General features: G+C 30.0%; 1 protein-coding gene across 4 annotated transcripts in view; it reads right to left on the bottom strand.

Moving 5' to 3' along the window:
* LOC148278294 (zwei Ig domain protein zig-8-like) overlaps positions 1 to 21,534 on the bottom strand; it is a 144,665-nt gene that overhangs the window by 23,952 nt on the left and 99,179 nt on the right. For 3 of the 4 annotated variants that reach the window (XM_088231630.1, XM_088231631.1, XM_088231632.1), the window contains 4 exons: positions 10,012 to 10,199; positions 5,167 to 5,377; positions 4,143 to 4,256; positions 1,928 to 2,055 (listed from right to left, as the gene is read on the bottom strand). In XM_088231630.1, the coding sequence (XP_088087756.1) occupies positions 1,928 to 2,055; positions 4,143 to 4,256; positions 5,167 to 5,377; positions 10,012 to 10,199 (641 nt within the window). The remainder of the gene's footprint in view (positions 1 to 1,927; positions 2,056 to 4,142; positions 4,257 to 5,166; positions 5,378 to 10,011; positions 10,200 to 21,534) is intronic. The other variant, XM_088231633.1, reaches the window with a different exon arrangement.

Below are 21,534 nucleotides of genomic sequence, written 5' to 3'. Positions count from 1 at the left end.
ATATTGGTAGTATCAAATTAATTTATTTCGCTTACGTTCGTAGTCTCCTTGAATATGCCTCCTCTGTGTGGTCTCCCCAGTATTCCATACACAAGATAAGGCTTGAAAATATTCAGAAAACATTTTTGAGACATCTCAATTGGAGATCCAGATTTACGGACCTTAACTATAAAACTTCTTGTCATAAACATAATATACTTAGTCTTGAGGATCGTCGTTTGTTATTAGATATGGGTATTTTACATGACATTCTTAATGGACTTCTTGATAGTCCTGTTCTGGTTTCTGAGTTGGCCCTTAACGTACCTGGCTACCGCACCCGTCACACGAATCTATCTCTTTTCCATGTACCCACAGTTCGCACCAACTATGCTCAGAACTCTCCTCTGATTCGCTTGACGCGTAATTATAATTTATTTTTCAATAACATAGACATATTTTATTACAGTAAACTCACTTTTAAAACCAAAATTAAAAAACTATTATTTGAAAAAAATTATGTTTCGTTATAAAAAAAAATATATTTATATTTTTACATTATATTTTTAAATTGTTTCTATTCACTCATATCAAATACACACTTACCCTGTCCTTAAACCTACCCTCACACCCATATACAATCACACACATATTCACATACCTACCAAAACCACACTCCACTTTTTTACACACGCATCCTCACACACAAAAAAAAAACTCGCACACAAGCACTTCTATAAATTATATTTAACTGAACTGGATTTTTATAATTGCATTTATGTGAAAAACTGATTTGGCTTTATTTTATGTTTTTTTTATTATGTTGTGTATATTTCTTTGTATTGCTGTTGTTTTTCTTAATAAACAAAATAAAAATAAATAAAATAAAGACAGAGTGATAAGACGTTCTTTCCTCTCTGCCTACCCCTACAGAAAATGGCGTAATGGTTTTGTTAGTTTGCTTGGTTTGTTTGTAAATATGATTAACGACACTGTATGGATATAAACATAAAATAAAAATAGCAGACATGCAAAAATAATTCCGATTTCAAATAGACTACTGTTTTGGTAGGGTGACCATCTTAAAGCAGTTTCGGGACCCAAATCCAGAAGCCATTTTTGCCAACTTTCTCCGTTTATTCGCTCTACATGTCAAAACACACGCAAAACTTCTCTCGTGATTTTGTCGATAATGCTCAACCTTATATACATTCGTGCAATAGTTTTAGCATTCATTCGCCTGAGAGATCATTTCGAGAGAAGGATTTCGAAAGCATTAAGCTTACTTATATTCTTGTTATTCTAATTTCATTCTCCAATCCCATACATAAGAATTGACATCAATACTCTATTAACTGCTTATTTTGCTTCCTTAAACTCTATATACGAGTTTATTAACTAAAACCAGCAGGTCTTAAAATACGAATATAAATTTATAGTTTTTTTTTTAAAGTAAAAAAATGCGGGTAAATATTTCTAGTTATTTTTATACAAATTAATAAATAATAAAATTAATTCCCCTAATCCACTTGAAAGACTTCCATTCCGTGTGCCATCTAGACCGACAAGACAAAATCTTCTGTTTTATACAAACAACGCGTCAACAAAATATTTCAAACCATTTTCAATATCTAGAATATGCGAGCAATATAACAATCGATTTACCGAGTCTGATGTTTTTTACAATGTTTGTAAATTTAGGCCAAAAATCATAGAAATATTGAAAGAAGTTATATTTGAATTATTGCCTTAAATGTAAACTTTTTTTTGGTGTGCACATGAGTGTCCTACACAAATATACAAAGTCATCGTTAATATTTATAAACATACTGTTTTTTTACCCAATTAAATAAATAAAAAAATTACATATGATTTTTAATTTTATTCACAAAGCTTTCTTTTTCGCAAGGGTTTGGTTTTATATTTTGAGAATTGTTTTTGAACTAACCTCATCATGGTGGTACCAAAATATGTAAGCTGGAGGTTCTGGACTAAACCTGATGCTGCAAGTCAGGTTGATGGTACTCCCTTTATCCACGTGAAGATCTGGTCCTCCTAATATAGTCGCCGTCGGAACTGTGGAAGAATAAAAATAATACGTCAGTCTTTTACTCGTAATATTATAAAACGTATTCCTACTTTGTATCTGATTTGCCTGAACTAGGCATTTTCAGAAATGTGTAAAGAAGACAACTATTTTTTTATTTTTTTTAATTTAACGCATTAACTTTGTCGCCAAACATTTTATAAGCTGTAATGAAATATTTGTATGTTTGTATATTCATAACCTAATCAGTGTTTGTAAGGGTAGCTTATTAAAATGCATGTCGTGTTGGTTTTATTTATTTATGCAACAACTATGGTGAAGGTGCATATTGGGCTTTGCATGTTGGTTTAATTAGTGTTCTTATAAAGAGACGGGTACGTCTTAAAACCGCGAGATAAAGAAAAGTCACTAAGTGGTTACATACCACTATTTTGTAACATTTAATGAATTAAACTGATTTGATTGTATAAACTTATATTGTGAATTGTAAAACAGTAAAACATTTTTCCTGAATTTTCGGTTTTGATCTCTCAAAGAGCCAGTGATCATTAAAAACGGACATTAAAAAATTAAGGTCTAAAAAAAAGTTCGAAAACAGCAAAAGTTTTTAGTTTGTTTTTAGTGGGTACCTACATTTAAAATAAAAAATATTTTAATATGTAATGTAAGAATTAGTAGAAGCGTTATTTTTTGTTAATGAAACCAAGCACACATTGATGTTTTTGAATAACTATATTCGAGTTCAAATAATTTTTGATTGCGTGTATTTTATTAATGTATTTATTTGGTATGTAACATTTTGAAATATAAAAACTTATAATATATTGAAATGCCAATACGAGTTCTGCCTTTTATTTTTTCGATACGTCAGTTTTATTTGATTACGTATAAGCTTATCATAGTTTTTTTTGTTATTCTGTACAAAAGCTGATTCGGGTATTTTGCCTATAAATCTTGCTATTTTAGAATCAGAATCTGGATTGCAAGCAATTCCTTTAATATTTTTTTAGTCAAAGACTTAAAGGTCAGTCAAGGTGGTACTTTTTCTAATGAATTCATAAAACCCAAGCCATATCATAAACGAGCAATAAGCGAGCGTAAATAAAAAAATATTTACATTTTAGGTTTCTTAGTAAAAGTTAGTTAGATAAATAAATACGACAAATAAAAAACCTTTTAAAATACATATTTAAAAAATATAATTAAAATAACTTATAATGTGAATTTAAATAAAATACATGAAGTAATCAATGCTTTTTAAATTAACTAGGTGGGTATTTAATATCTTCGCCTACTTTCATTTCTGAGAACCTTAAAAAAACTTTATCAAAGCATAATATTAATAACTGCAAACATGTAAAAAATATATTTTTTAAATATCTGACGCAGAGCTTACTTAGTAAAATTAGTTTTAAAATTTCTTGATAAAATTTTGTTGCTATTTTTGTGAAGCATTATTTGCATAATATTGACCAAATGACTAAAGTTCATGTGTGTTTTATCAAATTTTAAGTTTTTTTATCAAAGATTAGCGCATTCGCCTACCATGCAAAAGGTCTCGGGATCAATTCTCTGGATTATTTACGTAAATTATTGAAAAATGTGAGAAGATTGAAAGATATTGAAAGAACCTGAAGTCTAAGAGTAATCATCTTACCTTCATGTAAGAATAATAATCGAGATACTACGCAATTGGTCTACTTACGTAGTACCTTCTGCACCGTCTCGTGGTGGCTAAGACGTTTAAATCACCCACGGAACGTTCCGGATTCGAAGACAAAAAAAAATTAAAAAATCTTTTGCCGTTCGTTCTCTGCTGTGATTTACTTTTGTAATTGGGCTGGGCCTCCTTGCCTGTTTTAGTGGATTAAAAAAAAATATATTAAAAAACTGTATTTTTCTTTTTCAAGCATACACTTCGAGTTAATTTGCTTTTAAATTTGACATCATCCGACAAATCTTCTTGTTCAATTTTAAAAATAAATCAACTTATCTTCAATGTACAACATTTTTTGGTATTTTGTTAGTTTATCGGTAACTCGAGCATAAACCAGTAAAATATATTTAAATTTTTGTTATTTCTTTACAAGCCATCCGAAATAAATTGAGTAAAAACCTTGATCTGCGTACATTTGATTTATAACTCTCCTTGGAATTTCAGTTCGATAATCGAAATAAGTTGTGGACTGTGGTTTTCTTGAAGTTGTTTGTTGTTTAAATTTATTCCAAGCTTAAAACACACATAAAACATTATTGAAAATAAAAGCAATTAAATTTCACGAAAAAAATAATCAGTACATGTTTTAAATAAAACGATAATTTTATTTTTTCTGGGTTTAAGATGTCTTAAATAATAAATTTTTTTGAAATAGGTTTTGGACACATAAAACATTTTTTTTATGGATCTGTCGTTTTTTGAAGCATTATTTATTTATCAAATTCAGCTATTTTCAGGTATAAAATCTCTCACAAAATTATTCTTAAATGGCAAACACATAAAAATAACACTTCATCGAATTTTTGAGTACCTTGCTTTTAGTTTTTTGTGGATCCTTAAAGCAATTTTTATATTTTAATTTAAATTGTTTGAAGGTATGAAATTTCATATAAAAATTAATATTCTATTAAATAAGAAACAAAAAAATCACTATTAGAAATCTGCGGGTAATTTTTTTTTGAAGACTTTTGAATCTTTAATTAAATTTCACGCAGAAATTTTAGCAGAAAATCAAAATTGCAGAGTTTAAATCTTTCAAGTATATCAACGTTCCGTGTCCAGGTATTGTGTAACCCTGAATTAATGTTTTTGACTTGTTGGCCAATTTAAGGGAAAAAAAAAGAAAATTTTGAGATGAATTCCCAATTTATTGTAGTATTGAGGGTGTTTTTGTTACTATACTTAAAGTATTAGGTTAGATTTTTGGCAAGATAGATGTAAAATATTTTATTTATTTTAAACAATACTGTCTCTAGACTGGAACCTCGAGTGTGAGACTGTAACTTAATGATCCAGATGACTCCAATATGAGTACCATTGTAATTCGCTGTGCACTTTTGAATGCAGATGAGAAAATTACGATGGTGACGATAAAATCAATATTTTATGGTAATAAATGAAAAAATCAATGGTTTTCACGTACCTACTACATTGAGATTGACGAAATAGCTTCTGACGGGTTGCGTCGATACTTGACACTCGTACATTCCCGCGTCTCTCTGTTGAGCCCACTTTATGTGCAGAGTCCATTCTTCAGCCTCCTTATGATGAGTTGTTTGGAATCTCTCGTCTGACGAGTACGTGTAACTTCCTACCGTCAGAATATGCAGATCTCGGTGTCTTATCCAAGATACCTAGGGACAAAAATAACGAAGCATCAATATTACATTCAGACAAAACAAGTATTAAATTTGGTCATACCATAATACCTAATAAAGGAGATGTACTGAATGTGGCATACGTTCCTAATATGAGATGACGGTGATTCTCAAAAACTAAGCGAAAAATCCTTTATAATAACTCAGCGTACCTACTTTCCCACCAACCGACTAAAACATGTTGATACGCTTCCGGATGCGAAACGCACTAAAAGCTTTAGAAAAAGTGATTTAATTTTTATTTCTTTCAGATTTGGTATTTACGTACGTTTCACTTTTAAACATTTTTTTTCGGCAAAATTATCAATCTTCTACTGACAGACCAAATTAAAGTCAAAATGTTATGTTTTCATAAATGTTTTGAAGTTAAATTTGAGCAGATATTTTTCCATAAATATATTTGCTTGTTCTGATCTGGTTCCTAATATGGGATATCGGGGCGATCCTAGTATGGAGTACTACCTGAAATCAGGTATATTGTTTCTTATTTGGAATTGTAGTAGAGTTTGATTAATTTTTATTTTACAGATCGTAACCAGGTCCCAGATTTCTTATTAAACATGACTGTAAGGCTTGTAAAAGAAAGGCACATAATCAAAAGCAAGAAGTGAATCTAGTGAAAAACCGGCCGTCGCTGGTACCATATTGAGTGGTCAGTGGCCGATTTGACATGTTACTATTTAATGCAAAATCGAAAAAATCGGAGTAGGTGTTAATATACGATATATGATTATTAGGAGCACTTTTAAAAAATACATTTTTGCTATTGTTTTACTTTTTGTTCTTAATTCAAAAGAAAAAAAATCATTTATGTTTTTTTAGTTATTAACATTTAGTTAAAATTGTTTGTTTAATAATTGGGGGTATTAGAAGCACACTTATAAATCTCCATTGAAGGAGTTACTGAGGTATTTGCGAAAATTTTTGAAAAAAAGAATTGTGAGATTTCTAATTATGCCTCACTAACTCAATGGAGAATGCTTGGTTTGCGGCATCAAGTAGCATAATTGAAATCTGTTTTAGCAAGATTTAAATATGGTTTTGAATCACGCTGTTACATATGTGCGCAGGTTTTGATATATAATTTTTTTTTGGCCTCAAAAACTAATTTTACGTTTTCGGCGGAGATTTTTAAATTTTCTTCAAACTTCCTCTACGTTCTCCAAAATCCAAATATTTTGTATGTAATACTAATAAAAAATCAAATCAAAAAAATAAGTGTTTTTTCCATATTTAGCATATCTACTCTTTGTTTTATACGAATTGTCGAAATCCACAGAATACGGAAATTTGTGATGGATTGAATGTTTAAAAAAAAAATTACTATGATTTATTTAGCCTCAGATGTAAATCATGTAAAAGGAAATCGAGCGCTGATTAATCGGCCTGGTTAGTGCTTTTGCCATACATTATTTAAATAACAAAGGAATTTATTATAATGAAAACCAATCCGGTCTGTGCAATTTTATCGTGCCATGTGAATTTTTAAGGAGGTATGAAATCGCGCTATTAAAATATGCCAAAGAGTAACAAAACCTAATTGGTACGGATTTATAAAAAAATACGGTTTCTTGTTTCAGTGTTTCAAAAAATTTAAAAATTTAGATGACCGTGAGTCACTTATCCCGTTATATTTTAGATTTTTTTTAAATTTATTTATTTTATTCACAATATGAGACACGAATTTAAACTCTATGAAACCAAAATCCTGTGTTGAGTTGGGACAAAAATATGCATATGATACATACATTTCATTGTATATACTACGCAGAATAAAAATATCATTAAAACATGCAGGCATATCAATATATAAAAAAAACTTATAATAAAGAAACCTTTGAAGAAAATATTGAAATACTAACATATTCAGGTGAGTTACAAAACCTACTCAGACTGATACACTATAATATACAGCTTGTAACTGGGAGGGTAGATCATCGGTGGCAGAGTGATGGGGTACTTTAATGCCTATCGATTTAACTCTCATGTATGTTCCGCAATATTCAGTCGTTTAAAAGTTATTCGAATTTTTAAGAAATTTTCGTAAAATTCCGATTTAAGGCTAGATGTCCCAAGTGAAGCCAAACTATTAAATCTACAATCTTAATTTTTTAGTTGAGTTATGTTTAAGTAGTTCAATATTAGTTTTTTCATATTACAATACAGTTTTGAGTCATTATTTGATTTAATTCCAAATAAAAAATAATCTTTAAAAAAAAATCTGCAAATCAACCTTAAAAATTTCTACAACCTATTTTGAAAAAGTTTATTTATAGAAACGTTTCCCCAAAAATTCCATTTGGTTTATGTTAAGGCGTCATCTTGAAAAGTGACCTTAAATTGTACAAGTGCCAAAATCAATAGTTTTTCTGTGCATCAAAGACGTACTTAAAAAGTAAGCTAGCTTATTTTGATATGACTACGCAACGATACTAAGTAAAGAAAAAAGGTTTTTTGATAAAAAGACGGGATTGTGTAAAATTAAAAACACAAAGACATATTGTTTTATTTTTATTTTTTAAAGTAAATGCTCAAAATGGGCTCCGTTATTCGCTTTGCATAGGTGTGGCAAAAGAAAAAAAATAGAAGGAGAAGGGAATATAAAATGCTTATGTGTTTATTCACTTAAATGCATTAAAGAAAATTTGATTTCTGGAGGCATAAAGCTTTTTTCATCAGCATACTTGCCTCAAATTTTTCTTGTGCTGTAGATAATTTCTGTAAATTGAAAAATGCCGTTTTTGTGATCAACACTGCTTTCAGAAGGTGATTATTACAGTTTTTTGTGTGAAAGCGGCCTGTCTGTTTTAAGCAAAACATAGAATTTACCTCACTGCACCCGATAACACCAATATATCATTTTTTCAAATTTGTGAAATGGCTGCATTCTGCATACTTACTAATAATACGATTATTTCGTACTTTGCAATTATATTGCATATTTCTCTTTAATTTTTAATATGATATAAATAATTGAACAGTTTTGTAAAAAGACATAATTAAAAAAAAATCTTTGTAAAGTATTAATTTGTTATTTACATTTTTTAAATTTAAGGTTAGTATAAACAAAAACGTCAAAGTTGAGAAGCCTATGGTATCCTAAATAAATATTTGGAAAAGGATGAGAAAAATATTTCTCATAAAATTTTATCAAAACATCGAAACTTTTTAATAACTTTCTGCCAACCCGTTTCTGACAATTTTAATTACAAATTATTTACCAAAAAATACCAGAAATTCATTCAACATTACGGAACAAAGTACAAAGTAAATTCTATCGCGAGTTCAATTTCGAAACTCTTTAAATAAATTCCGTAAAAAAACATCTTTAATTCGGGTTTAAAAATATTTTTTTTGGAATTTAAGGTCCTTTTTACTAATACTGAATTTCCAACATAAATTATTTTTTGTAACATGTTTTGGTATACCACGGAAGGCGAGGAATTTTATAAATTACAGCAAATATTGATCAAAGATAATTATCTAATTGTTTTTATCTGAATGCTTTTTTTATTATTGGTGATTACCAGGGGGGCATTGCAGTTTGAACAAACACTTTGCAAGAATATACCTTTCCTTAACTTCTAGAAGTAGGTTGTGCTGTGCAAATGACGAAATATCCATACACGCTCTATGTAAAAGTGTGAAAAAACACTTTTTTTAAGGTTTATTTCTAATATTTAAGTTTCTTTTAGGAAGTAAACAACATTAATACAGCTTTCGGGAAAATTATGGCTGATTTTATAAACCTTCTTATTTTATTTTCCCTGGACAAGCACCTGAAGGGTGAGACTGATCACCAAACATTAGTTTATCAAATTATCAAGACACGCCACATAGAAGATCCGATGCAGTGCCCTATGCACCACTGTATTTAAATAGGAAAATTATGATGATGATAACTAAAATTTTAAATTAAAACTCCCTGTATCAAAAACTGTTATCAAAGCACAATAAACTTTTTAAAAGTTGCAAACCATCCGTTGTTTGGAGAAGTTTTCTTCACAATATATAATGTCTTTTGACAGAAAGAAAGTTAAATTTTAATTGAATTTTCACAAATACTTTTAAACGTTTATTCTGAAATATTTATTTTTACACTTGAGTATTTCATAATCCCTAGACTGGCACATAAAGCGTAAGACTGACCATCTTACGTTTACGAAACATAACGGTTTTTTATCAATATACGCCGTTATTGTTGTACACCGACTTTTCTAATCTACCAGTTTCAAGACGTACCCGTCTCTATTATTATTTTTGAAATATATCTATATTTTTTTTTTAGTCTAAGATGGGGCAGGTAAGAAGGGGAAGAGCACGATTTCACTGGATGTAGGTAAATTCATGCTCCTAGAAGCTAAAGATATTACTACTAATCTGAAGGTGTTTATTAGGATTCACATGTTAGTCTAATTAGTGTCCTGATGAAAAGGCGGGCACGTTTTGAAACTATTAGCATGGAAAGGCCGGTAAGTGGTCATATACAATAATATACGTACATATAAAAAAACCACAAAGTTAATGCTTTAAATAATAATTACATCAAAAATTAATTGAATTTTATTTTTACGAATATTTGTTAACTCTGGAATCACATTTTTACTTACCGTTTTATTCCCAAGGTTTTTGACTTTGCAGGTCAGGTAAGCGGACTTGCCAACAAGGGCTGTAACATTTCGGGGGGCTACAGCGTCAAAGTAAGGCTGGCCTCGACCCGGGGCTCCGGGCCCCGGAAGGGCATTCTGGCTCCCAGCCCCTCCACTGGCTGGCCCCGCTCCTGCGCCACCTAGCAGGCCTAAAAAATAAAAGTATAGTTTAAGCCACTAGTTTATATGCGAAACTATTGTTTTATTGCAATTTGGGTAATTTCCAACAAAAATTGTGGAACAAGTTGTTAACGAGAAGAGGTGAAGTCCTAATACTCGTGATCTGAAATGTGAGACACTGCTTCGGGTACACAACCGACCTCTATTGGTCTCAATAAATAAAATAAGTAATAATAAGTAATTAATTAAAATAATTGTAACAATTGTAAAAATACATGCTACGTAGGCCAAACGGGTAGAGCCTTTAAAACACGCATAAAAGAGCACAAACAATCATGGTCTAATAATAAAGATAATTCAAATTTTGCCAATCATTTAATAGAAAACAAACATTCCTTCGAATTAAAAAATAATGTAAAAATAATTCATATTGCACCCAAAGGCCATAAACTTGACAAATTAGAAATTCTCGAAATTAATAGATTAAAAAATAAACCTGACGTAGAATTACTTAATGAACAGATAACACATGTGCATTCTCCATTACTTTACCCATTGTAATATAATTTTACTAATGACTTTTTACCCCTTGTTTTTCAGAAATCATTACAAAACCACACTCACGAAGGATGGGACACCAACAATAAAATAAAATACTTAAACTCATTAAAATAACATTATATCCATTCATTTGTTAACCCATAGAAAATTTGTCGATAATGATCCTTAAGATAAAAATAACTTTATTTAATTTACTTACATATAACTTTGAATTATGTATCCTTACCTCTGTTCTGTATAAATACATTTAACTTTTTAATAAATATACCAGTCTCGAAGATGTCGCGAAAGCGATGAAACCGGTCACTGGATATTCCAAATTTGTGGATTAAAGTATCACTCGTGTTTTATTTACATAATAAATTACAATGAACTTCCATCAAGAATTTTCACTTACAAACTTAAATGTTTCAATTAGTATGTTTTTAAAATTTGAGAAGATGAACGATCTTGATTTAATTTATTAAAATAAAATAAAACCACTTTGTTCTTGTCTTACTTTATAAACTCAGCTCTCCGCTATAAACGGAAGGTGAGAAAAATAAATATAGGTAAAAAACAAAGACAAAGACAAAAAATACTTAATCTTCGATATACATAACGTATACACCACATTTTACACACATCACTCAATAAGCACTCCATATTTACAACGATAGACAAAATAGAGTCACGTGTTGTACATATTCACGTTTCATATTGTCCGGTTCAAAAAATTGTACTTTATATTGTGTTGTGTACGTAATTGGTGCTGTTAGGTTCATGTTTTTTTTTGTAATAACATCATTGTGTCATACCAAAGTAGCACTGTGTGCATAACAATATATATACATAACTTAAAATAAAAAACAACACTTTTTACTATACTGAGAAAAATCGAATTTGACTAAACAAAGGTCATTTTCGGTACTCCTAATTCATATTTTGGACACAATAAAACAATCTTTGTACGTTTAAATTGTTTCAATAGATTAGATTTTAAAAGGGAAATCTGGTTAGTGAAATTTATGGTTTTTACTAGAAAACAAAAATAAGAGTACTCATAATAATTGTTGTTTGTACATGCTTACTTTGAAACTAGACCGTGGAGGATAAAGACGAAATGCATTTTCAACTTGTTTTCTAAAATTTTTTCATTTGGAGAGTTTTATCAATATACCGACAAATGCATCTTTTATTAACTGTTTTTCTTCTAAACTTCACTGTTTTACTATGAATATTTTATTCCTTTTTACTTTACATTACTTTTATTGAGTTTAACCATAACAATTAACAATGTTTTCTTTCTGTTATATAACATTGTTTTCAACTTTAATTTTCTTCAAAATGGCTACAGCCGCTAGTTATAATAATAAATATTTAAACAAATTAATATCATAATGAAAAAGTTCAGCGTTTTCAGGAATAGGATATTAAAAATGTGTTAAATGTGTAAAAAACTCAGTGCATTAAATTTTACGACGAAGTTTCTTGAAAATATATGAACAAAAAAAAAACTCAAATGAAAAGGAACTTCTTTGCATGACGAATCATTAGAACTTACCGAGAAGAGAGGGAAGAAAACTTGAGAGTCAAAAGCGAAGTTATTTTTAAAATACAACATTTTTAAAATCATAACGCTGATAATGCGGTTATGCGAAACATCAATATTTTTTTTTTAAACTCGCTGAGGTTAATAGTCTATTGACAAATAGAATAATATTATAAAACCATCTTATCATCATCATTCCCTTTCCGCACCTAATGGTGCACAGGGCACTGCATTGGTACACCAGTCGCAGCGTGTCTTCATCATTTTTGTTACATGAAGGTAAGGTGATCAGTCTTACGCTTCAGGTACCAGTCTAGGGACTTTGAAATATTCTATTGTAAAAACACCCTTTTTAAATAATATATAGTTATTCGGTTTAAGTATATAATTAAAAATATTATAATGAGTAATGTAAGTTAAAAAAAATCTCATTTATTAGGTTTTCGATAAAATTGTGTTGGGAATCGACTGTTTATTAAATTAATGTAAGATGATAAATATTTACATTTTTAAAATAGCTCCTAACATTATAATAAATTCATATCATATACATAATCTTAACGACTTGTTGCAACTAAAAGAAATTAAACGAGTCGGCAATATTTTTTATTGACATGTGTGGCAAAAAACCTTGTTGTTATATTTATAAACATTCAACAGTATTATGTATGTCCAGAAAATTGTAGACAAGTGGGATTCTTTGAAAGTTAGAAATTTAGAACATTCAGACATACTCAAAACATCGATGATTAAACAAACTCTTATAAGAAGTATTAAAATTGAAAAATTTAAGTTTGTAAGTGAAAATTCTTTATGAAAGTTCATTGTAATTTATTATAGATTGATCGAATCATTTCATAGAAAATAAACATTCCTTTGATTAAAAAAATAATGTTAAAAAAATTCAAACTGCACCTAAAAGCCATAAACTTAACAAACTCGAAATTAATAGATTAAAAAATAAACCCGACGTAGAATTACTTATTAAACATACAACACACGTGCATTATTCATGACTATACACATTGTAATATATTTTTACTAATGACTTTTACCCTTTGTTTTTCATAAATCATAATTGACAAAAATCACTCTCACAAAGTATGGGACACTAAAAATTAAAATATTTTACTGTAACTCATTGAAATAGCATTATATAACTCATTAGTTAACCTGAAAAAAATACGTTAATGATACTTTAGATAAAAAAAAAATATTTAATTTACTTTCATACAATTTTGAATTCTCTATCCTTACTTATCGTTTTGTATAAATACATTGAACTACGAAATAAAGATTCTAGTCTCGAAAATGTCGCGAAAGCGAAAAAACCGTTCACTGGATTTTCCAAATTTGTAGACTAAAGTATGACTTGTCTTTTATTTCTATAATAAATTTAAGCAAATGTTGTTTGTCGTTGCCTAGTAGCTGAAATGGTTCAGCCGGATGAATCTCACCCACATGATAAAGGTTTCAACTTTTTTACTTCACAAAAGTAAACAAAAGGAAGAGTGGAGGAAATGTGGATTTTTAAATATAAGAAGAATAGTGCATATTACACGGTGTGTAAAGTGGTCATTTAAACTAGCAAATGATAGGTCATATACCATGTAAATGTCTAGACTTGCATATTCCCTTCTCAAAAGGTTTTTCCTTCAAGGAAGGGGGAAACCCAGCCTGTCTACATAATTTAGGCATACTCAAAAAAAAATTAAATCCCTAATCTTGTAAATATTATACCAATGTCATTTTATTAGATCCATTTGCATTCTATTTTTTGTTTTTTTTCTCAATATTGGTCTATGCCATCCAACCACTACACTAAGTAAATGAGAGATAGAATCTAGAAAAAGTCAGTACGTTTTTCTCTTATAATGTAATTCGTTTAATTTTCTATGAACAGACTCGTATTATACGAGTAAGAGAAAAGTCCTTTCAAACTTTTACATTAGTTTTTTGCGCCAGTGCCTTTTATGAAAGTTTGCCTAACTATACATCTGAACAGAAGGGATTGTACGACTTTATCCCTTACTGGGCTTTTCTTTGGATTATGCTGATGATATTGACATAAAGCCTACAGACCTGTATTATGTTTTGAAGAGAAAACAAGCTTTATTCAAGAGTTTCAATGAAAATAAATTTAAGAGCGTATAGCTATTTATTATAATATTATTCTTCGAAAACAGTCACTGAAATCTACTTGGAAAATCGTAAAAAAGCAAACAAATTTTATCGTATTTACAAAGATTTTAAAGTTTGTCTTTGAATACAAATTCTCAATTTAGTAATTTAACGAGTTTGATACGCTCATTTTAAATTTAAATATTGCTTGTCAGTTATTTTATTTAATCACCTTTACTTATGAAGATATTTAATTTACACAAATATAACAATGGATACAACTTGTTGTTAAATTGAACGATTCTAAATTTTGCATTTTTTTTGTATGTCCAAATGTTTGCAGATATGCAGGCATATTTCCTCAAACCCCAGGGAGTTATCCAGATCCTTATTTGTTGCAACAGAGAGGCAAAACATTTATTCCACATCCATATTCTCCTCTTAAGTTGTTTTCCCTCCTTGTTGCAACAAATTTAGATCTAGATAACTCCCTAGAGAGGCAATTTAGCCTATCTACAAACATTTGAACGTGCTCAAAATATTGTTGAATCAACAAACTAGAAAAAAAGAAGTATAAAAATTTAAAATTTGTTTTAAGGCGTTGCCTAGTAAGGGAATCGGTTCTGCCGGATGAATCTCACCCACATGATAAAAGTTTCGGCTCTTTTACTTCACAAACGTCAACAGATGAAAAAGTTGAGGAAAAAAGCGGCCTCCGTAGTGCAGTGGTTTACGTACGGAAGACGCTTGATTTACGTACGGAAGGTTCCGGGTTCGATTCCCGGTGAGAGAACACAAAAAAATAAAATGGGATTTTTCTCAAGTCTGGGGGTTTTGTGATGTAATTCACCACTGTAATTAGGCCTTCTGGCCTGTTGTGGGGCCAAAAAAATAAAATATTAATGCTTGAACAGAAGCAAAATGTTAAATGTTGCACAGTGTGTTAAGTGGCTACTTAAACCAGCCATTGAGAGGTCATAAACCCTGTAGATGTCGAGACTTCTATATTACCTTCTCTTAAATGTTCTTCATCTCTGTTGTAATATTTTAATATAAACAGCTCCCCAGGAAGTTAAATCCAGTCCTTGTCTTCAAAAATTTGGACAAACTCAAAATATTGTTGGTAGTTAAAATAGCTCAGTCTAACTGCTGCTAAAATAGAACGCATTAAGAGCTTTCTAGTGTGAAATTGGAAACGCCTTTATTAAAAATGAAGTTTCGTAGCCGATGATGCAACGCCCTAATATAATTATCACTCTCCCAGTATTAATTGGGTGCAGCCGAGCTCAGAGAAGAGTGTTGCAATAGTGTTAGGGTAGCACGCTAGTGGGTGGCACTAGGTTAGTATAGAGCTACCTTCCACAGTGTTTCGTTTCATACAAGCTAGACGGTAAAAATTCTTAAAGGTCTCGAAACCCACAACTGTGATGTATTTCATCCTACCATGACAAAAATAATGTTGAATACGATACTTTTTTTCCACAAATTATCTGATAGCTTACTGAAAAAAAAAATACCTTAAAAATTGTACACTTTTTTTTTTTAAGAAATTTTAACGTTCTTAATTTTTTTAAATTTGAATATTTCCATTTTGAAGGGCATTTTCAACGAGTTATAAATAACTCACTACTGGAAAATCGAAATCAAGTTTTGGTAGAGTGGGGTTCGAACCTTGGACATCTGATCCGCAAGTCTGCAACTCCTAGCCACGGGACCATAACCCGATTTTCTACGATAAAATTTATGTTTGAAAAGTAACATATAAGATCATTTTACGCTCCACATACACTCTTACATTTTAAAAATATCTTTCCTCGAAATCGTGTATGAAAAAAATGACTGAAAATATAAAAATAATTAATCAGTTGCGATTAAACGCTTTATTAAAATTATGTTTTAAACTCTTCGTTTTGTATGCGCGTTTTTTTATTTTGACGTTTTTGAAAAAACTTCCGAGTAGTTTTTTATAATTTCTTACCATCCTTAAATTACTAAATTTACTTATTTTTCTATAGGAGTACGGAACAATATTTAAATTAGTTGTAAACATATATAAAGTAGGGACATAACTTTAATAACCTGATTTTTTTTCATAACTGAACAATTTAAAACAAAATCTTACGTTGTTCATAGAGCGACAATAAGGAAATAAAAGCAAATTGTAATAAAATATTTATACTTTTGTATGCACCCTATGTCAACGCTTGTGTGAGTCATATAAATTAAGCATGACTGTCACGCTTATTATCTGGAAATATAAAAAGTTAATTTTTAGCATCTAGCTTGTATAAAAAGAAACACTGTGCGTTCTCTCACTACCCTACTAGGTTAGTATGATGCCACGGAGCAGTAGTCCTGTCATGGCCGCCAATAAAGTGAACTAGCTTCAAATTGTGGGACATCATTTAGTCTGCTGGAGCGTGGCTTCAATCGACTGGAATAGATATCAAGTAAGCGGACATTATTTATTTTCAACATTTTAAAAATTGCACGGCGTATTTGATATTTTAATATTGAAAATATAATAAAACTAGAATATATTTTTTATTTCCTTAAATAATATACATCTTTTCATCATTTACAGGGTAGTATCAAAGACAGTATTTTAATTTTTAAGTTTAGATGTCCAGCTGAAAAAATTGCACAAACATTTTGATGAATTATTTTTCTACATAAATTCAGAAAATTGTTTTTTATTTCAGTTTAAATTCAGATGTTATTGTAATTCGAAAACAAATTATTTATCGTAACATCCAAAGTTTTAAATTTAATATCTGAACTTACTTCGTCATCATTTAGAACATATTGAAAATAAAAATAAAAACACTTTATTATTATTTAAATCTTAAAATAGGGCACACATATCATACATATTGTTATGTGTGTTCTAATAATAACATTGCAAATATATTTAATTTATAAATTGTTTATCACATATGTCTTGACCATTATTTTAATTTTGATGTTTTTTTCTTCATAAATATTTTTTTCCATTTCGTAATACTTTTTAATTGCTTTAAATAAAATTGAATTTTGTGACTTTGCCTTTTTCCTAAATGGAAGTCTAATTTTGTTCTTTTCTCTAGTATTGTGATTGTGTTAATGCTGGTTCCAATCAATTTTTTTCCGAAATTCTGTTTATAATTTTATGAACCAATATCATTGTATTGTAAAATATTCTTTGTTTATATGTTAATAATTTCATTTCATTTACCATCGACTTTACCCTCGTATATCTGTTTTTTTTCAAATATTTATTAAATATTTTTTTAATTTTACGGGTTTTGTAGCTATACGCGCTTTTTTATTGAGGTATAAAAGAATCGATCTATCTCATTCATGTTTATTAGATTTAAAACACTTTTCAAATCTTAAAACAGGATTGGTCCGTAAATAAACAAATAATAAGTGGAAAGAGAAAAGATTTTATTTAATTTATTTAAACGCCCTGTGGGCTTTTAATTAAATAATAAATAACCACAAGTGCATCTCATTAAAATTTTTAAGTCTGGATGTATTAAAGGCTCGTTTATCATTGAAGTTGAACAAATGACATTTATTTTTTTCAAAATTAATCATTACCTACAGTATTTTGAGTATGTCTAAATGTTTATGGGCATACTGGATTTACTCCCAAAGGAGTTTTTTAGATCTAAATTTATTACCACAAAGGGTTAAAACATTTTTAAGAAAGGAATTAGGAAGTCTAGGCATTTGCAGGGCTTGTGACTTATCATTGGCTGATTCAAGAGGTTACTTTATACTCTGTGTAACATTGACCATATTTCTTATGTTTAAAAATTCACGTTTCCTTAACTCTTAGATCTGTGTGTTTTCCTACAATGTTTTTCTCTCTGTTGCAACAACATTGAATCTTAATAACCCCCTGGGGAAGAAATGTAGCTTTTCTACAAATATTTGGACAACATTGATCATTAAACTCACTGGTATAAGACGTTTAAACATTTAATTGTTTTGTTAATTGATAAATCTCACCTAAATTATGTATTTTTAAATGTACCTACAGTAAAGATAATATTTAGTTTTATATTAATTATCCTTACACTGTATAATATTCACCAGTCTAAAGATGACCATTAGAGGGTGAAAGCGCTAATTGGTCAAAATAAATAAGTGGAACCAAGTATTATTTAAATTAATAACTTATATGTAAATATAAGTTATATCATCATTACATGATAAGGGTTTAAACTCTTTTACTTTCGAAAAGTCAACAGATAGAAGAGTTGAGGAAATTTAGATGGTGAAGCAAAGACAGAATGGTGAATGTTACTTAATGTGTAAAGTGGCCAGTTAAACGAAAGAATGACAGTTCATAAACCGAGTAAATGCCTAGATTTCCATATTTCCTTCTCAAAAATGTTTTCCCTCTCTATTGCAACATATTTTGAAACAAATAACCTGCTTAGTTAATTTTTTTTATTTGTGTTTTTATCCACATTTTGGTTTTACACAAAAAAAAAATTTCTTTTCATTTTACGATATCTGTGTCTTCGGTCTAAAAGGGCCCATGTCGTACATTTTCTAGTTCTTGCTAATATTTTGTTCAGGGTTGATGTCAATTAAACATTTCACATTTTCAAGAAAATTATACACACATACCTACATACGCGGTAGTGTTATTTTATTGAAAATAGTTTCAAACATCTCAAAAAGTTTATTATAACATAATTTTAAAACAAATAAAACAACTTCGTTCATAACCAATTGTTTTTATTTTTTCTACCGACCGGTTTCAAAGCTACACAAGACTCTTTTTTTAAGTATACTTACAGTATACCTAAAAATAATAAAGAATAAGTATTTCAAAATATATTTTTTTGATTTATTTTATTATAATGAACAACCACAAACTTAGTGCTTCAAATATAAAATGTCTAACATTATTTATTCATTTAAAGAAAACAACAGCCATTGTAACAACAAAAAAATACAATATTAACCAATAAACCAAAGTAATTGGTTAATTTTAGTTTTCTATAAATAAAGCGGCCTCCGTGGTGTAGTGGTCAAGACACTTGACTCACACACGGAAGGTTCCGGGTTCGATTCCCGGTGAGAACACAAAAATTAAAAAAAATGATTTTTCTCAAGCCTGGGTGTTCTGTGATGTAATTCACCACTGTAATTAGGCCTCCCGGCCTGTTGTGGTGGAATTTTTTAAAAAATAATAATAAATAAATAAAAAAAATAAGTCAATACAATGCATAAAAAACGTATCAGTGAAAAGCCATACGTCTAATTCCACTTGTAAAAAAATAAAATATAACAAAAATAATGAAAAATAAAATATAAAAAGATTTTTTTTTTTTAATTATTAAACAGATGTAAGAATACTCTGCCGTTATGTTTTGATTTACGACATTGGCCCTTTTAGACCAAAGCCACAGATATATTTTTTAAAGGTTATATTAATATTGTTTATTATCGTTTTGATTTTACGATTTGTCATTAAATTAATCATAAGAAACGAATCGAAATAAAATATCTTATTCAGTATTTTAGTACTTCTGTTTGTGCAAAACTATTTGTTCGACTTACTCCGTAATCCAAAAATTTTTTTTAGTCTGTGTTACATGTTGCTTAGATCACTGTATTTTTTTCTAACTAGTTTTAGTAAGTCGGATTCGTCGTACTGTGTACCCGCGGCCCGGCAGCGTGGGCGTGAAATTCGTGGCATATTTACGCTGGGCATCCCTAGCTATGTAAGCCACGGACTAGTCGCTCACTCCATTAGGTTCCAGCCAGCGTACACCAACATCAAATAACCACGCTTCAAAGGTACTGCGGAGACCGACTACCCAGGGACGGGTAGTGACGTTAACGATCATCATCGCCATACCCTTAGTTTTAAGCTTCCGACTCAGCCCTGAGACCTTGAAATATTATAGTAAAAATCATCCATTTGATTTAAGATTTTATACCGAGTTTGCCGGAATTCAACCGAGGATCTCAGGCTTTGTGGGCTAAAATTCTTAATAGTAAACCACAAGACGGAATTATTTCCGGTCAACATATTTTTTCTGGATTTTTATCCAAAAGCAGATACCGAGTTAAAAACATTTGTTTCTTGTTTCTCATTCCATACACCGAGCTTTAATTGAACCTTACTATGCAGAAAGCAGCCAGTCTACAATTTAAAAAAAAATTGACATTGAGGTTATCGGGTGCAGTTAGATCGATTTTTTATTATGTTATGAACAGCCAGACTGCTTTCATACAAAAAACTGTATTAATCACGTTCTGAAAATGGTGTCAATCACAAAACGGTAGTTCTCAGTTTGCAAAAAACACCCACAGCTCTAAAACAATCTTACGGTACTTTTAAAATCGTTAAAACTGGTCAAATACTTAATCAAATTCTTGTTTGTAATATTTAAAAAACGAATGTGTTTACTTTTATATTTGTCAAAGTCAAAAACATTCCAACTGTTGTGTAGATTTGATTATTATCTCTCTTCAACAGGGTGGAATTTTCTAAGTTGCACTTTTCAATGGGTGGTTGTTTTTTGCATAGCTATGCTAAATTTTAAGTTCTCACGGTGATGACGATGGTTAAATATGACAAAATTTTTATTATCATTTTTTCATCTCTACCTAGTGGCTCATGGATATTTTGTATTGACACACTAATTAATAAATAAATAAAACCTTTGTCCAGTTCAATATCCTTTATGTTGACAGTGAAAAGAAACATTAGTTGCTACTCTCTGGAGCACCGGGACGCCCCCAGGTGACACTCAAGGCCAGTCACCGGCAGCGCACCCAAAAGCAGCAGACTTACCCAAAGACTACTGGTTGCAAACCAACTTTTGCCACCACTCATACCTACTTAAACTGTAAATTTACTTCCCCTTCTCCCTACTTTGTAGACGATGGGGGGAGGTTTTAAAGTGACAGTAAAAGAGACATTTAAAGTTGTAAATGTTAATATTCATAGGCGCTTTTTCTTACTGAATTTAATAAGTAGAGGAAAAAATATAATCAATTCGTAATGGGCAAAAAATCGCCTGCTCGTATGAGTGAATTCGAAGAAAGACATTTAGTCTTCAAAACAAATTTGGGTATGTGGTGGATGCTTTCAATGACACTCCAATTGCAGCGTATCTAGATCATTTGGTACAGGTGCC

The sequence above is a fragment of the Micrasema longulum genome, unplaced genomic scaffold (genome assembly GCF_059751315.1).
Source record: "Micrasema longulum isolate JH-2025_06_02 unplaced genomic scaffold, ASM5975131v1 h1tg000898l, whole genome shotgun sequence".
Classification (NCBI taxonomy): Eukaryota; Metazoa; Arthropoda; class Insecta; order Trichoptera; family Brachycentridae; genus Micrasema; species Micrasema longulum.
This window is presented reverse-complemented; position numbering and strand designations above follow the sequence as displayed.